Raw genomic sequence first — 15,154 nt, forward strand, 5'->3', positions numbered from 1 at the left:
TTTCTAAACGGAACTGATTATTATGCAACAACTTTCTTGGTAAGCATTTCATTTTTATTAAATAATTTTTATAACCAATAAATGAAACATTGACACATACCTGCAATTTCTTCTATGGAGTTAGCTCTCATGTCCAGAAGAACTGTGCCATTCAGGATGCAGCTCCTCAGCTCAAACAAGCTATGAAGTGACAGTGTGGCAACGTAGGGCTTGCTCCACCTCTCTCCACCATCCTCTACATCTTCTTCAAACTTCAACCACCTATACAAACAATCAATGTTATAACTCCATTGTGCATAAGAAATGAAAAATTAATTATTTCTATGAATGCTGAAAGTACAAAGACATTAAGCATGTCTTTAGATTTCACTTTATTCTTCCTTTTCAGGAAATATGAGAAACTTCCATTGTCTACTTCTTTAATAATGCTGTATTATATCATGTTTGAGGTTAAGTTCTGACCACAGAGATGAAGAGATAAATATATTGAGCAATTATCATTGTACTCTACAAGAACTTTGACTGATTCTTTGGCTTACAATGATATTTCTGTGATAGAATAACAAGTTGTGTGGAAAGGAGTCTGGAGAAACCTCAAAAACGTAAAAGGATATAAGAAACTGGCATGAAAGGATCTCAAGTCTTTAGTTACCATCCAGCCAGACAAACTTGCTTGAGACTGAATTCTCTACTGATAAATATTGCACTTAAAATGTTAAAAGAATATTAAACAAACAAACAAACATCTGAGAAGTCACACAGGGACTGTGTGGAGCCCTGCAACCTGCCAGCCTAGCAAGGTTTGGACAGCTGCAGGCACAGCACATGCCTGTACTGCTTGGCTCCACAGCTCTCAGCTCTTTTATATGGACATGGCAGCAGAGCAGCCAAGCAGAGCCTCACACCTGGACAGCTTCTTCACACATTTCCAGGCAGCAGGGAAATGTAAAGCCTTAAGACCTTTAAGGCTGAGGAATTTCCAGTTTTACCAAGCCTCACAGCCCAGCAAAGCAGCTATCACAGCTGTCCTCCTCTGTTCCTGGGCCACACATGCTCTGCTCCTACTTGTAAAATACCCAAGTATACCCACATTTTAGACACTTTTCTCCTTTCAGTCCTTGTGTACCAAGTTCTTCCCCTTTTGCTGCCACCCTGCAAGCAGCCATCGCTTCACTGACTCACTCATCAGCAGCATACCTGCTCCCCCCCGATGGAACTGTCCCAGCTGCCTTCAAATCATCCTCTCATTATTCATAGAGACAATTTGCCTTGGGTCCTTCAAAATCTCCAGTCTCCTATGTCTAGCCCTCTCCTCCTCTTTGTATCGAAACATTTTCCCTCCATTTCCTCTGTGAGGAAATGGGCCAGTTTCTGTACTTGGTCTTTGCCCATAAGAACTCTTTGCTCTTCATCAGACCTGTTCCCCACTCCCTTTGCTGTATTCTGTTTTCTCTTCTCAGCCCATCCCCTTCACCTTTGCATTCCTCCAGAGAAGCAGCAAGGAGGACACAGCACAAAAATTTGCTTCCACAAAGCCAAACCATGAAATCGAATTTGCATATGCAAATGATATTTTCCAAATAAATTTTCAAATCCATGTCCAAAGGGACATCAAAATCAATTTAACACACTTATCCCCATCAAATTCAAAGCTATACTATTAAAGGAAGGCCTACAACACCTCAGGGAAGAAGCATGTGAGCAGAAAACTAGTTCTTAATTTTTTTTTCATTTTGCACTTATACTTGAACTCCCTAAGAAGAGGATGCTCTGTCTTATTAATGGCACTCTTGTTTCCAAGCTGAAAAATGTGCAGTACCTATTTGTATCCACAGCATCACAAATACGGTGCATTTATTGTCCTGTTTAAACTATTGTCTCTCAAGACTCTGCAAACTACCTACCTTTTTCTCTTCTCATACTTCCATCTTCGTGTATGTTTCTAATCTCTTTAGGAGATTTATAAGATCTTTATGCTTGAGTATTCTTAATTATTTCTGTTACTATGAATTATTAATAGTGTTATTATATATCTTATTATTTGTGCTTAGCTTGTTATATCTTTTATGCTGATTAAGAAAAAAACCTAAAAACCATGCTCCCTATAGTCTAAAAAAAATTATCCAAGCATAGAGTTTGACAAAATATCATCAGAAACCTCATACTGTCATTACCTTTTGTTCATGTAAGTCAGTCTTCAACATTGCTTATCTGATTATGCTGCTGCAGTCTGTCCTTGATATTTCCTAATTTAAGTCTACTGACCAGCTGTAAATAGATTTTAAAAGAGCAATAAAAGACAAGCATGTTCTTAAAAATCTAAGACAGGTGACTGAACAGAGGCAGGCTTATTATCAGAGCTTGTACCATACCAGGGACACAGAGAAGCCTAAATCATGAAAACAGCTTTAATTGGAGTTTATATTGTCAGACATTAAAGTTTACCCATTGGTGCATAAAAATCCATAGGAAACTATTGCTCAAATAATTTTACTTGTCATTGTGATCCTCTGCATTTCCATGAATTGGAATAGTATAATTGTATGGGTTGCACCCCATTTCCTACTGTTGCTGAAACTTAGGTGTTGAAACACATTATCATACATTGTTACTCAATGAGTCAACAAGCCAGGACATGGAATTAAATCATGTCCAGCTGAGAGCATTCTGTGTTTGAAATAAATTTCTATTTTGATTTTAATAAGCATATCATAAGTTTGCTAATTTCATCAAAGGAACAGCATTATACTATTTATCACCTTTTGTCTTTACAGAAATATGTCTGTTATGTAAGTGAATCCTTATTTAACATATCAAATGAGAAAGAGTAGCAGTAAACATGAAACAACTCTAATCTTATGCAGAGCCTTTCAATTCTAAGTGTTCAGTAGTTTTAAAAATCATAATACCATTTGAACAATCCTCTGAATTCGTGAGCAAGGCTCCATGACAGAAGTGGCTTTGAAATACAAACTCAGGCATAGATCCCAGTTTGCCAATTTTGTACTCCTTTTAGTTTCTCAAAGAGAAATTTAAATATATTTACTTTTGCAGTTTAACCCCTTAAATTTTGGTATGACTGACAGATAAAAGCCTTTCTTAGTTTCTTGGGCAACATCATTGGCCCCTATCGAGCTCATGTCACACGCATCCCCTGCGACTGGAACACATCTGGAGCTATCTCTGTTGTGTGTGATTGCATGGAAGAGCACTTTCATCCCTACAGCTTTCTTTTACTGCTACAGACTGGCACAAGTCTATTGATAACACAGTTTAGTTCCTCTGATAGAGTGCTTGCTAGAAAAAACATGCCAGCACGAGTTTCAGCAAGGCATGTTACTATAGGAAAAATACAACTCAGGCTAGGGTGGGTACACACACCTTATGTACATGTCCTAGCTTCTAACACCAGCTTCATCACTTTCTTAGGCATCAATAAAAGAGTGCACATGCTTCATTTTAGACATAGTTACTGCATTTTCTGCACAATATGAAGTGGGTGACTGTATTTTACCTGTTTTGTAGTGTGGTATGCCTGCAGCAGAGAGATGGAGAATGTACTCACAACAGTTAATGGTTTGAATGTAATATTTCAATCTGTATCAATTTCCACATGAGCTTGTGCCTGCCCACACTGGTTTGAAAACCAACCAAAGAATACAAGCATGTCAGGAACAAAGCTGCGGTGAGAAACTTATGTTTCTTGTGACCCACTTTCTTTGGAAGAAAGTTTTGATCCAGGGAAAGTTACACTTCCTAACTTTCCCTCACCCATCCATTTTCCAGTCAATATTAACAATTTACTTTCTAAACTATGGACACGGGGTTATTTTCCTAACTGTGCATTGAAATTTAAGCTTAAGCACTTTCTTCCTGGTTCCAAGGCTCTTTGTATTTTCTTCCTTACTACATAATTTCTTCTGCTCCATAAAGATAGTGATATTTTCCAGATATTTTTGGTTGATACTAGCACACAAAAGAATCCCAGAAGTCTGGGTAAAACTTGCTACAAACCAGGCACCACTTTCCACCCATGACACATGAATTGCCTTCCCAACAGCTGCAACTTGCAGCTACACTATTTGGTGCATAAAATAAATCCAACTGTTACACTTCAGCACGTTTCTCCACAAACTTACCAGAATTTTTTTTTTTCCAGAAGAGAAACTATGCATCATCTCCATAGAGAATGCACAGCTGTACAGCTGGGCCACATACAAAAACTGTTGTAAGAATGACTATTGATTTTAAAAGGTATGTGTTTCTTCTGGCTTGAAATCAATTGATGGAGAAAAAACTTATCCCTATATCAACATAACCAAGCTATTCATTCCATTCTGCTCACCAACTAATTCCATGGATGGGACAGTCTAAATCAGATTCTGGAACAGAAAAGTCCAGTGCACTTTCAATCAAACTGAAAATACCAAGATACAGATGTGCTTCATCAGAACCAGCCCAACACTTCAGTCCAGGTGCACCAAGTGCAGAGCCTGGGGAAATGAATGCATACCCACTTAGTGCTATCACTCTCATTAAATGTAATAAATCTCTACCTGAAACTACATCCAAAGCCAAACAGTAAGATTTACAAATATTTCCAAGTGACATTTTTCAAACAGATGAAAAACATACAATAAGCCCGGAACAGCAACAAAATCAGGTTGTATCTTCTCCATACCATGCTTTTAGTCAAATCAATAATTTTGAAGTTCTGAATCAACCACAGGTATTTAAAGTGACCCACTGTATTAGTTTCTAAGCACAGAATCTTGCATATTAAACACCATCCCATTTCTATTACTCTACTCAAAGCCACTTGGTTCTTTGTGTGTGATACCTTTATCTATTTCTAGAGGAGTAATACCTCCTAATTTCTTATTATCAGCAAGTTTCCTTATTATAATCCCATTTTTAAATTCAATAATAAATCTATTTATTAAGCCTCATTCTTCAGAAATTAGCTGTCACTACCTTTCACACTAATAGTATAATCTCTCAGCATGGCCTGCTGCACCTCTTCAAATAGTTCCTGACCTGCTAATAGCATTTTTACACTAGAATGCCGTTTAAGTAATACATTCCCACTGCTGTACCATACCAAATGCTTTACTTGGAAAAATTGAGATTCACTGTTTTTTCTTTGTCAGAAAAACAAAAACCAATTACCTGATTAAAGAGCATTATTAACTTAGTCTGACATGACATACCATTGTATTGCATTTTATCCAATTTCCCACTTATATCCAAGTCTATAATTTTTCTTTCCTTCAAGCATTGTATGGCTCTGAGATTGGACTATAAGGGATCTGTTTGCCCCAACCATTTTTATCCGTTCTTAAATACTATTGCTGTGTTTGGATTATCACAGCACACCTGACAGACTCACAGAGACAGGAATTGCTCTACCCATTAAATACATGTTTTTTCACCTTTCTGGGATGGAAATTATTGCACCCTCTTATTTGCACAGAGAGGCACTTTGAGTCTTCTCTTCATTTTGAATTTGGTAATTTCCTTGCCATCTCCTCCTTTTCTAACCAGTCACCCCATGCCAAATGCAGTCTGAAATCTGGGGATCCAAACTGAAAAAGACCATTTATCTTGGCCAGTTCTTTCCACACAGCAGCCCCACTCTTCCTTTCTTTCCATCTTACAGCTAAAGCTAATGAAAATTTTACTATCCCCTATCATGTCACTCTTGTATTTTCTGAGCTCCAAAAATGTATTTTTCTTTGCCGATTTTGTCCTGCCTTTTTTTAACGATCTCGTTTTTTATTAAACATTTTTAATTCTTCATTTCACAAACAACAATTGAGAAGGCTGTACATATAAACAGATCAACTGAAACAGAAATTTATTTCACCTACTCCTTTTGAATTTTATCTTCATCAGAACCACTTGCTGACAGAAATTGTAATAATTTTCAAAAACACAATTCTTTAATAATTTGCCAAGGGATTTTTTTTAAGTTGAACGAAAGAAGTTGTTATTTCCCTGCTTAAAAATAACGTAACATACAGTGATTTTTACTTTTTAATTTCAACAGAAGTTGATACCCCTCCTAGAGAAGTTCTATGTATTCCTAATCAGTATGAGAACATTGCAGACGATTACCTTGATTAGATTTTCTCTCTCTGAATATTAATAAGATTATTTAGGAACATTGCTGCCTTCCTTTTGCAGTATAATCCCCATATGAGAATTTTCTACACATAAAAATCTATATTTAGCATCTGCCTATGCTGCCTATGAACAGATAATGGAAGGGAAGGTCATAGACAATTTTTTGGCCCTCTGGGAAAGCAGAAATTTGCAGTAAAATTAGAAAGAAAACTACCAGCCATATTCATGTCAGACAGCCCACATACATAGTTACCCACAAAATCCTTCCAGAAATTTTGCAATTTATGTTCTACAAAATATATATATTACACAGACTTTTGGGCACCATTGAGGAACACTGTCAACAACTGAGAGGGAGAGGAAGAACTAAGGTTTCCAGATGAAAAATAAAGTAAAGATTCCTGTAAAATGTAAATTCTTAATGAAACTAAGCAAATTATTTCCCATTTAAATGCCCAAGGAAAAAAAATATACAATTAAAAGAAAAGTTCTGTACCAGTATTTTTTTTTTCACAGCAGAAATGCAATCTAAAAGTCTTTCCCACTAATTTTGCAGAAATAAAATAATCCAACATTGAATAGTCATTCTCAAACTGCTCATGGAGACTTAGAATATGCAAAAGTTCTACTGCTCCAAAAGTAATCTCATTCCTTGCTTTAATCTCTTAATAATAGTTCCCTTATCACTTTCTTGAGTATTCAAACATAATATGAAGTTTGAAAGACTCTTTAAATTAGAAGATAAAATATGAACTGACCCAATTATTTTAATTCATATATATGGTACATTTACCTTTTTTGTCCATCAGTGTTTACTCTGACCTATATTCATAAATCCAAATGAAAATATTTGGCTCAGGGAAACAATGGATGCTGTAGTAATACTAGCAGACAAAGGATTAAAATTATGGTTTTATTTAAGCTTTATATCCAAAATCTGTCCCTGAGCTTGCTACAGCTTTGAAATCATTCCTCAATACACCAGAAACCAATACATACAGACAATTTTTAAGGTATGAAAATGCTCACCTTGCTGTCTCTCTCCACTCTGCATCCTCTCCTTCACGCCAGCAGATCTCATCAAGCTCAGTGAAGAGATCATGAGGAATGTGTTCCTCATCATCATCTTCTGTTCCAAGAATAAACTGCACCCTTTGTGATGGGGTATCTGGAGAAAAATAAAAATATCAAGTCCAAAACACCAGTTTTCTTGCCCTGAGAAAACAAATGGTGTGAGATTATCCAGATGTTTTCTTTACATATCACTTACTGCCACACAAAAAAATTTACAGTTCTTCTGTAAGAACATTCAATTACACACAAACACATTCAGAATGAGACGTCCTCATTTACTGTAGTTGTCAAGTCCACTTTTCAAAAAACTCCTCCAAAGATATGACCTGATGTATAGAAACAGGGTGTATTGGAAGTTGGAATGGTATCTCCCAGAAAAAAAAAATACAGAAGCAGCACAGAAGCACAGATAAAGCTGAATAAAGCTGATAAAAGACTTTTACTCCAGTGTTAGGAAAATCTACTTTACCACTTCATAAGTCTACATCTGCAGATCCAGCTCAGGTCATAAAGATAGAATACTAAATGTGAAATCTCTGCTGTAGGAGAAATACACCAAATGAAACCTGCCTAACATGAATATACAATTGCAGACTTGATCTTTGCTCCTTTGTTAACTCTTTCTACTTCGTTAGGCTGCTTGAGATACACAACTTTTTAATCTGTCCCAGCTTCCTCATTTTATTCTTCCTGATTTCCCTTTCAATACTATTACTGATTAATTTCCTTCATAACCTTTCAGTGCAGATAGCTAAATATATTTTTGAAGACATACTATTGTTTTTTCACTCAAAAAATTCACAGAGCATCTTAAAGTACATGTATATTCAATGTTCATAGCTCAAGTGCTGTATTAAAAAAGTCCTATATCCTATTTGCTTATTTAAATGCAAATCTCAATGAACAAACTCTGATGAAGCACAGCCTCTCTAGCAATCCATGGCTGCTTTTTCTGCTAATGTATTTTAGATTTCTGAAAGGAACCAAAAGTCCTTTGTGAGAGCTGAGAGAGGCCAGGCTGCCAGTGAACTGAAAAACTGATTATCCAGCAGAACAGCTCAGTGACTCCTTGAACATTGTCTAAATGAAGTTCACTTCTATAACATATTTGTAAGACAAGCTACAGTGTTCCATCTAACAGCAAAGAGCATCACTGCACAGGGTCCTAAAGCTCTTTGAATATTGGAAAAAAATGAGATTATAGCACCCATTGAATGCTAATTAAAGAGAAAACACAGCTCTGATCCAAACAAATTAAATGGGCCACTGACACAGAAAATGAAATTCATCAATAGAGATACCTTTTTGATAGCAGTACTAAACTTGCTATAGCAAGGAAACACAAACAATACACGACAGTTTCCACCTGAGGTCTATTTGCTTTAACAGAGTGTAAAAATCTAGTGCAGTAAAGCCTATTTACTCCTTCACAAAGCAAGGAAATTAAACCCAAGGAGAAATACAGGAGAGAGGGAAGAGATGTTCAGGTACTACAAAGAACCAGAGGATGGAACTACAAGGGGTACAGCTAAAGCAATTACTTTTGGTGAATCCCTGAAGAACAGCAACAAACTCTTCCACTTCACCCTTTCTTTGCTTTCTCATCTCTCTTACTGTTCAGCCCTCTTATATTTTCTTTTAAAATGTTCACTTTTTTCTTTAAATCAGAGACGAGAAAGTACATTCTAGTTAAGAAGTGTGCAACTTCTTTAAACTGATTTCCAGAAGGACAAAATTCAGTGAGATACGAATTTACCATGGATTAGTGCATATGACTACTAAGAGAACATGGAAAACAAGCTACTTTGGTAGAGAGCTGGACTGCAGCTAGCATCTGAGAATAAGCATTGCCAGGAACATCCTGTACTGTTGATAAAATCAGCCCTAGAACTGATTTACAGCAACTGCTACTGTTAAGTAATAAATGAGCAGTGTTGCACAGCAGAGCTGCAGCTCTGTGACAGTCATGATCCTCATGCAAGTACAAGCTTTCAGCGTGGGAGGAGAGCAGAGGATCAGAAACCTCTTGAAGTCAGGTGAGCAGAAACAAGGAGTCACCTCACTGCAGTAATTTGCTCTTGCTGGGTCTTCTGTGTAACAAGGTACTTGACTGACAACAGTGAATCAGAATCTTTCAGAGACATCCAACATCATGGGGACCTAGCACTGCCAAGTCCACCACCAAACCACACCCCTGAGCACCACATTTATAGAAATGACGAAATACGCACTAAATTATCTTCTTCCTTGTTAACAAAGCAGTAAAAAAAGCTGCTAGATTCTGTCCTTCTTTACTGCTGTGATTTCTATTGATATTTGAAACCTGCAAGTCACAGCTTCATTGTCAGACAACAAGCTGAAACTGAAAAAAAGTTATCATTTGCTTTATGATACAATAATTTTATTTCAAGGACCAAATTCCAAAAGACATAAACAATAGGAAAATTATAATAAAAACAACAGATCTGTTGGTTCCACTTGCAAAACCGAATTAAAAGGACTATTCATGAGCAATGCCAGATAGATTTGGCTCATATTCATAGGAGCAATAAATACCAAATATGCCATTAATATGTTATATAGAAAATTAGTAATATGTGATTCAAAATCAGTATGGAAGAATACTTCAATTGCTGACTGTCAAACTGTGATAACTTAATCCTCAGTGCAGAAGCATAATATTTGCAAACTAGGACACAATGTTTTCTGCAGTCTAGGCAAACAGAAATTGGCTTGAATATTATTTTTGTCTATCCCTACTTCAAGTAGCGCAGCCAGCATAAAAAAAATCCTTCATACTATTATTGCTATTTCTAAAAAGTAATGAGAACAATCTAGATTACACTTTAAAAAAAATAATGAGTGAGACTAATCAGTTACAGTAGTATTTCTATCACTGTAATTATTTTATATCAGAGTTATCAGAAGCAACATGAACTTGAAGTATCACAATAAGCAGCTGATGATTCTCCCAAGGAACTTGTTCATCACCAATTTAGGAAACCCTCCACGACCAGCTAGAACTGGGTAGAAAGCCTAGTGCACAACAGGAGCTGGGGTACCATCAACAAACACTCCTGCTTGGCCAATGAACAGTCTCAGTCAGGAAAACTGAAGCAGCTTTCTGATTCCTGTGGCTCCACCAGCCCCTCTGTTTTATCCCTGGGTTTCTCTGGGCTTGTGCTCATTTCATATGTGCAGCACTTGCATCCAAACTACCTCTGATACCTCGAATTCATTGCATGCATGAAAATTCTGAGTATTACACATTTAAAAATCTGGCTAATTCCACTGCCTAATAAAAGGGTAAGACCTGGTGGTTAAGCTATTGTTGTACACACAAATCCAAAGTGGGACTCAGTGCTGCAGAAAGGGAGTGACCCTGCAGAAACCTGATATATTGATCTATTTATGACTCCTTGTACAGGCATCAACAACCCTACAACAAATGCAAGATGTGAGCACAGACACACCAAAAGAGCAGATTTGAAAGCTAGAGTGTCTAATAACCTAATTCCCAGAGGGAAACAAGGAGCTGTTCCCTGGAACAGCGCTGAGTGCAGGCAGTGGCAAACAGTGTCCCACAACACCTTCCCACCTTGCAAAACACAAGTAGAAAGGAGCCATAACTGGCATTTTCCCCATTCAGAACATCCCCAAGTGCAACCACAACTCTGGGTCAGGGCTGCTCCCTCTTGCCTAAGGGAATAAGGGAAAATCAAGACTTGGTCTGGGGTAACAAAGGAGGATCACTCTCAGTCCCTTCACGTAAATTCAGCAAACATTCTGTTCCACTACACCAGTGAGAGTAACCCACACCTCCTCAGTGGGTGCCAGGGTTTCACTGGGACAAACCTCCCTGCCATCAGGCAGAACTGCACACAACCCACCAGGTGATGTCACAAGCAGAAATACAGCTTTCAGTACATAGAAAATGTACCTAAATTCTGTCCTCTGTTCTTGATAAACTCTAGAAAGAGTGAAAAAATGTATGTCTAGTAACACTCCCTGTATTTCTTAGCCTGCCAAACCTGCATTAAAGGGTAGAATTAGTAGCCAAATACTTCTCACTGGGGTCAGCAGATGAACAAGTAAGAGATTAATTTTTCCACATTGGAAAACATGCTAACTATTAAATTAAAACTTTCATTATAGAAATTCCCATAAAATAGTAAGCAACATATACAAGATTGATTTAATCCATGCTTTGTGCTCTTCTCATCCACATTAAAATAATAATAAATATGCAAACTATTTTTTTTATTACTTACTGTACAGGACAAAGAGCAGACTGGGAGTTAGCAAGTGTAGCACAGTTGACATTAATAACAATCCCTCACAAGCCAAGTGGAAATGGTATGGGAAATTCACAGGAGCAGAGAAAAGAAAGGATCATTTCAGACACAAACATTCATCATCCTCCTGCTTGCACTCCCCACAGAAGTGGTGGATGGGGATTCTCCCCTAACCTCCTTCCTTTGCAGATTGGACCCTGCCCTTAGCTCAGCAATCAGTACAGGTAAGGATCATGAATTCATTAATTAGAAAACTTAGTAAAAGTTTAAACTAAATTTGCATTACTAAAGTGCACATAAAAGAGCAAACAGCCATACAGGACACTTCTGAAAGTCTCTTCACAGACCTTAGAAATCACATGTTGGGTTGGGAGAAAGTATTCCTTTGGCCATGCTCTGGCACTTTATCCCTGCAGGTACAATCTGCTTCAGGGAACTATCCATTTTCTTGACATGAATTATTTCCATCAACCCAGGGCTATGGCAAATAATCATATCTTTTGGATCTGCCAATATGGACAACTCCCAAGCTTTAATTACCCTCTTTTTTTGCTAGATTCTTAAAACTGCAGTTATGATACATTATTTTAATCCAGATTTGCAGCAATCTGTGCCACAGCTGCCCAGAGATTCAAATTTCTGGGTTCATCATTCCTCATACAAGCCTACAGTTAAGAGTAGGTGAAATCTCTTAACAGCCATACTCTTCACAAATAATTAAATTTACCCCACTAATAGCCCTTCAGCACTTGAGTTTAGGTACCAAATACATCCTGCTGAGTCTTTTAGATTTACTTTCTTCAGGTCCTTCTACTAACCAAAAGAAGCCCCACTTGGCAACTCACTTTTTTTGCCTGCATTGCCTCCAGAGCCTTTCCTGAGCTGTGTGTGCAGTCCTGTGTCAGGCTCACCTCTGCTTGCCTTGCCACGTCCAATATCATGAATTACAAATTTAAGCCTCTTTAAAACGAGGGATTACTAAATCCAGATTTCTTAAAAGAACAAACCAAACCTTCCACAAGCTTCAACAGTGTCTACTCATACAGGACACACATGAGGCTGTAATCAAACCCCAACTCTTACAGCTGTGTTCACTTTAACCCTCGACAAAACCTGTCCTTAGAGACACCCAGTTCAGAGCCAAAGTCTCCCTATTCCACAATTTTAAAACATCTATTAAATATCTTTAACTGATGAATACCAAAAGGCTGTTTCACTGGCTACAGGCAAACAACAAACATCAAAAAAGGCAAAGAAAACTGTCACTAAAATCCACATGCACACAAGCAAGTGCAACCCCACCAGCCAAAGGGAAATGTGCAGCAGGCTTTCAGTGCCACCACGACCCACGGCACTGATGGAGCCTCGTGGCCCTGCAGCTCACAGGGGCTGGCACCCCCTGCCCTCACAAGCAGCACCACGGAGATGCCCCAGGCTAGAAAGAGCCTTTTTTTTTACCAAATAAGTTTTAATTTGCATCAATTCCTAATTTAATTCCCAAGCAGTCGCAATACTTTACCCCACAAGGAAAACTGTGGAGAAGGGGAGCTTAAGGCAGAAATGAAACTGGGGCCTTAATTACAACAGCAGCATTTCAGCTGAGAAGAGTAAACCTCTTCAGTAAAACAAACAGCACTACTGCATTTTTAACTAGAGTGGATAAATGCACTGAATTTCTCCTTCTCTTCAAAAAGAAGAAACTTAAGAGACCAGATGGTGAAAACCTAGACCACTGAAATCACTTAGCTTACAATTTTTACTACCCAAAAACCCTCCCAATATGCAAACCATCAAATCTGTAAATTGTGCCATTACAGGCACATCATTATTGCAAAATGGAAACACCTTTTGCAACCTCATCTCATTAAGAGGCAACAGACAGAGAGTAAGAACAAGGTGTAGGGAAAACAAAACCCAAACCTGAGTAACTGATCTGTGCCCCTAAATGACAGGACTCTCTTTCATCCCACTAAGTACATATTCTGCATATTATTTGTCTAATCTGGAGTTATCTCTGAATCTGTACACTGAGAACGCTTGGGTTATTTTTTAAAAATGACAGTAGGAGACAAAAAAAAAGCTAATGAGTCAATGTCAGAATGTTCTAAAAAAATCTATTCTCTGCAGAAACCTTCCCAGAAAATAGCTGTTACAGCTTTCCCAGCCAGGATTCAAAGGAATTACCAGGAAGATTCCCCCTATTGTCATTGCACTGACTAGAGGTGTTTTCTACCCACGCTGATACACAGAAAACATCATTAAAGGAATTGGTTTTTACTGGACAGGAACCAGGTGGCACCTGTGACTCTGCATGGGAGCCACAGCGGTCCCAGCACAAGGTGCACTGCACAGCTCCTGCAGCAGTGACAGCAGAGCAAGGGCTGCACGTGATGGTGCTGCACAGAAAAAGTTATAAATTATACAGTTATAGATTATGACAGAAAATAATGCTTTATCCCATGCTGGGTTAGCTGAGCACTGTGGAGCACTTCATGTCTGAATATTTCAGGTCTTTACTTGTTCCAGAATCTCTATTATTCAGTGGTTGGATCTTTTATTATATCTCCTTTCATACTTCACTGCTTCAAAACACTGCTAATTTATTCTCTTGTATCATAAAAATCCTTATGTATTTTTCTGACTTACTTCAAAGCACTGTTTTCCATCAGTTGGTCTCACAGTGCTTATTTTCTCCATCTTTTCTTCTTGCACCTGCTCATCAAAATGTTTTTTTCTTTCCCCTCCCTCCTCCTTCACAGTTCCCAAGCATACAGCCTTCTACTATTTGGCAGAAAAGCATTAAAAGGTGTCAATAGAAAGATGGAGCTAAGCATTTCTGCTTGCTCAATTAAATCAGAATGATTTATAAATTAAGGGACTAGTTTGGATCTACTCTCTCAGGTAATACTGTCCCTCATATTGAGCTACACATCAAAAAAAGGAAGTGTATTGCCTTCCTTTGAGCTTCCTTCACTTCTGGTTACTGTTAGAAATTTTGAGGCATGAAGAAGAACAGCTAAAAAGCTTATAGTTTAGTAGGTTCAGATTTAGTGTGGGAAGTATCAGTCGCTCCCTCTGTGCAAATAAAGCACAGAAAAATCATGCTTATATTCTCTCTGAAGGCAATGCTTTGCCCCAGGCAGCACAGCAAATTGTCTGAAACTCCTGTAAGGAAAAACTACAGTGAAAGAAGGAGGCGTATACTGACTACTATTAATCTCTGTATTATTTTGTCTGCCTGTTCTGTATGTGCTTAACCTCACCATCACTTTAGTATTTTCAGACATGCCTTGATTATGTAAATCCCTTTCACTCTTGTCATTTCTGCCTGGATGGACCAATGTCAAAGCTCAAAATCTGTTTCACTGGCCCAGCTTCCAGGAGTCGGATAGACAAAGGGGAAAATCCTCAAAATTTACTATTCAGATAATTATTCAGGGTGAAAAGACCAGATATTTCCAGATTTCTGCTTCTATCTTTGGATTCTTTGAATTCTTATCAACCAAGCCCTTTGAAGAATATCTTCAGCAGTCTGAATCCAGAAAAGATTTCCATGTTTCCGGCATGTAACTTGTCTGTCAAGTGACACCACTTACACACATCTTTGAACTGGTAACGATAATACCTTTAAAAATGAAATTGTGACGTTAAAAACTGCA

At 37.9% G+C, this 15,154-nt stretch overlaps 1 protein-coding gene across 8 annotated transcripts in view; it reads right to left on the reverse strand.

Annotated features, from left to right (window-relative positions):
- SLC4A10 (solute carrier family 4 member 10) overlaps positions 1–15,154 on the reverse strand; it is a 146,423-nt gene that overhangs the window by 62,786 nt on the left and 68,483 nt on the right. For all 8 annotated transcript variants that reach the window (XM_064718542.1, XM_064718544.1, XM_064718540.1 and 5 more), the window contains 2 exons: positions 7,156–7,294; positions 101–261 (listed from right to left, as the gene is read on the reverse strand). In XM_064718542.1, the coding sequence (XP_064574612.1) occupies positions 101–261; positions 7,156–7,294 (300 nt within the window). The remainder of the gene's footprint in view (positions 1–100; positions 262–7,155; positions 7,295–15,154) is intronic.

The sequence above is a fragment of the Zonotrichia leucophrys genome, chromosome 7 (genome assembly GCF_028769735.1).
Source record: "Zonotrichia leucophrys gambelii isolate GWCS_2022_RI chromosome 7, RI_Zleu_2.0, whole genome shotgun sequence".
Taxonomy (NCBI): Eukaryota; Metazoa; Chordata; class Aves; order Passeriformes; family Passerellidae; genus Zonotrichia; species Zonotrichia leucophrys.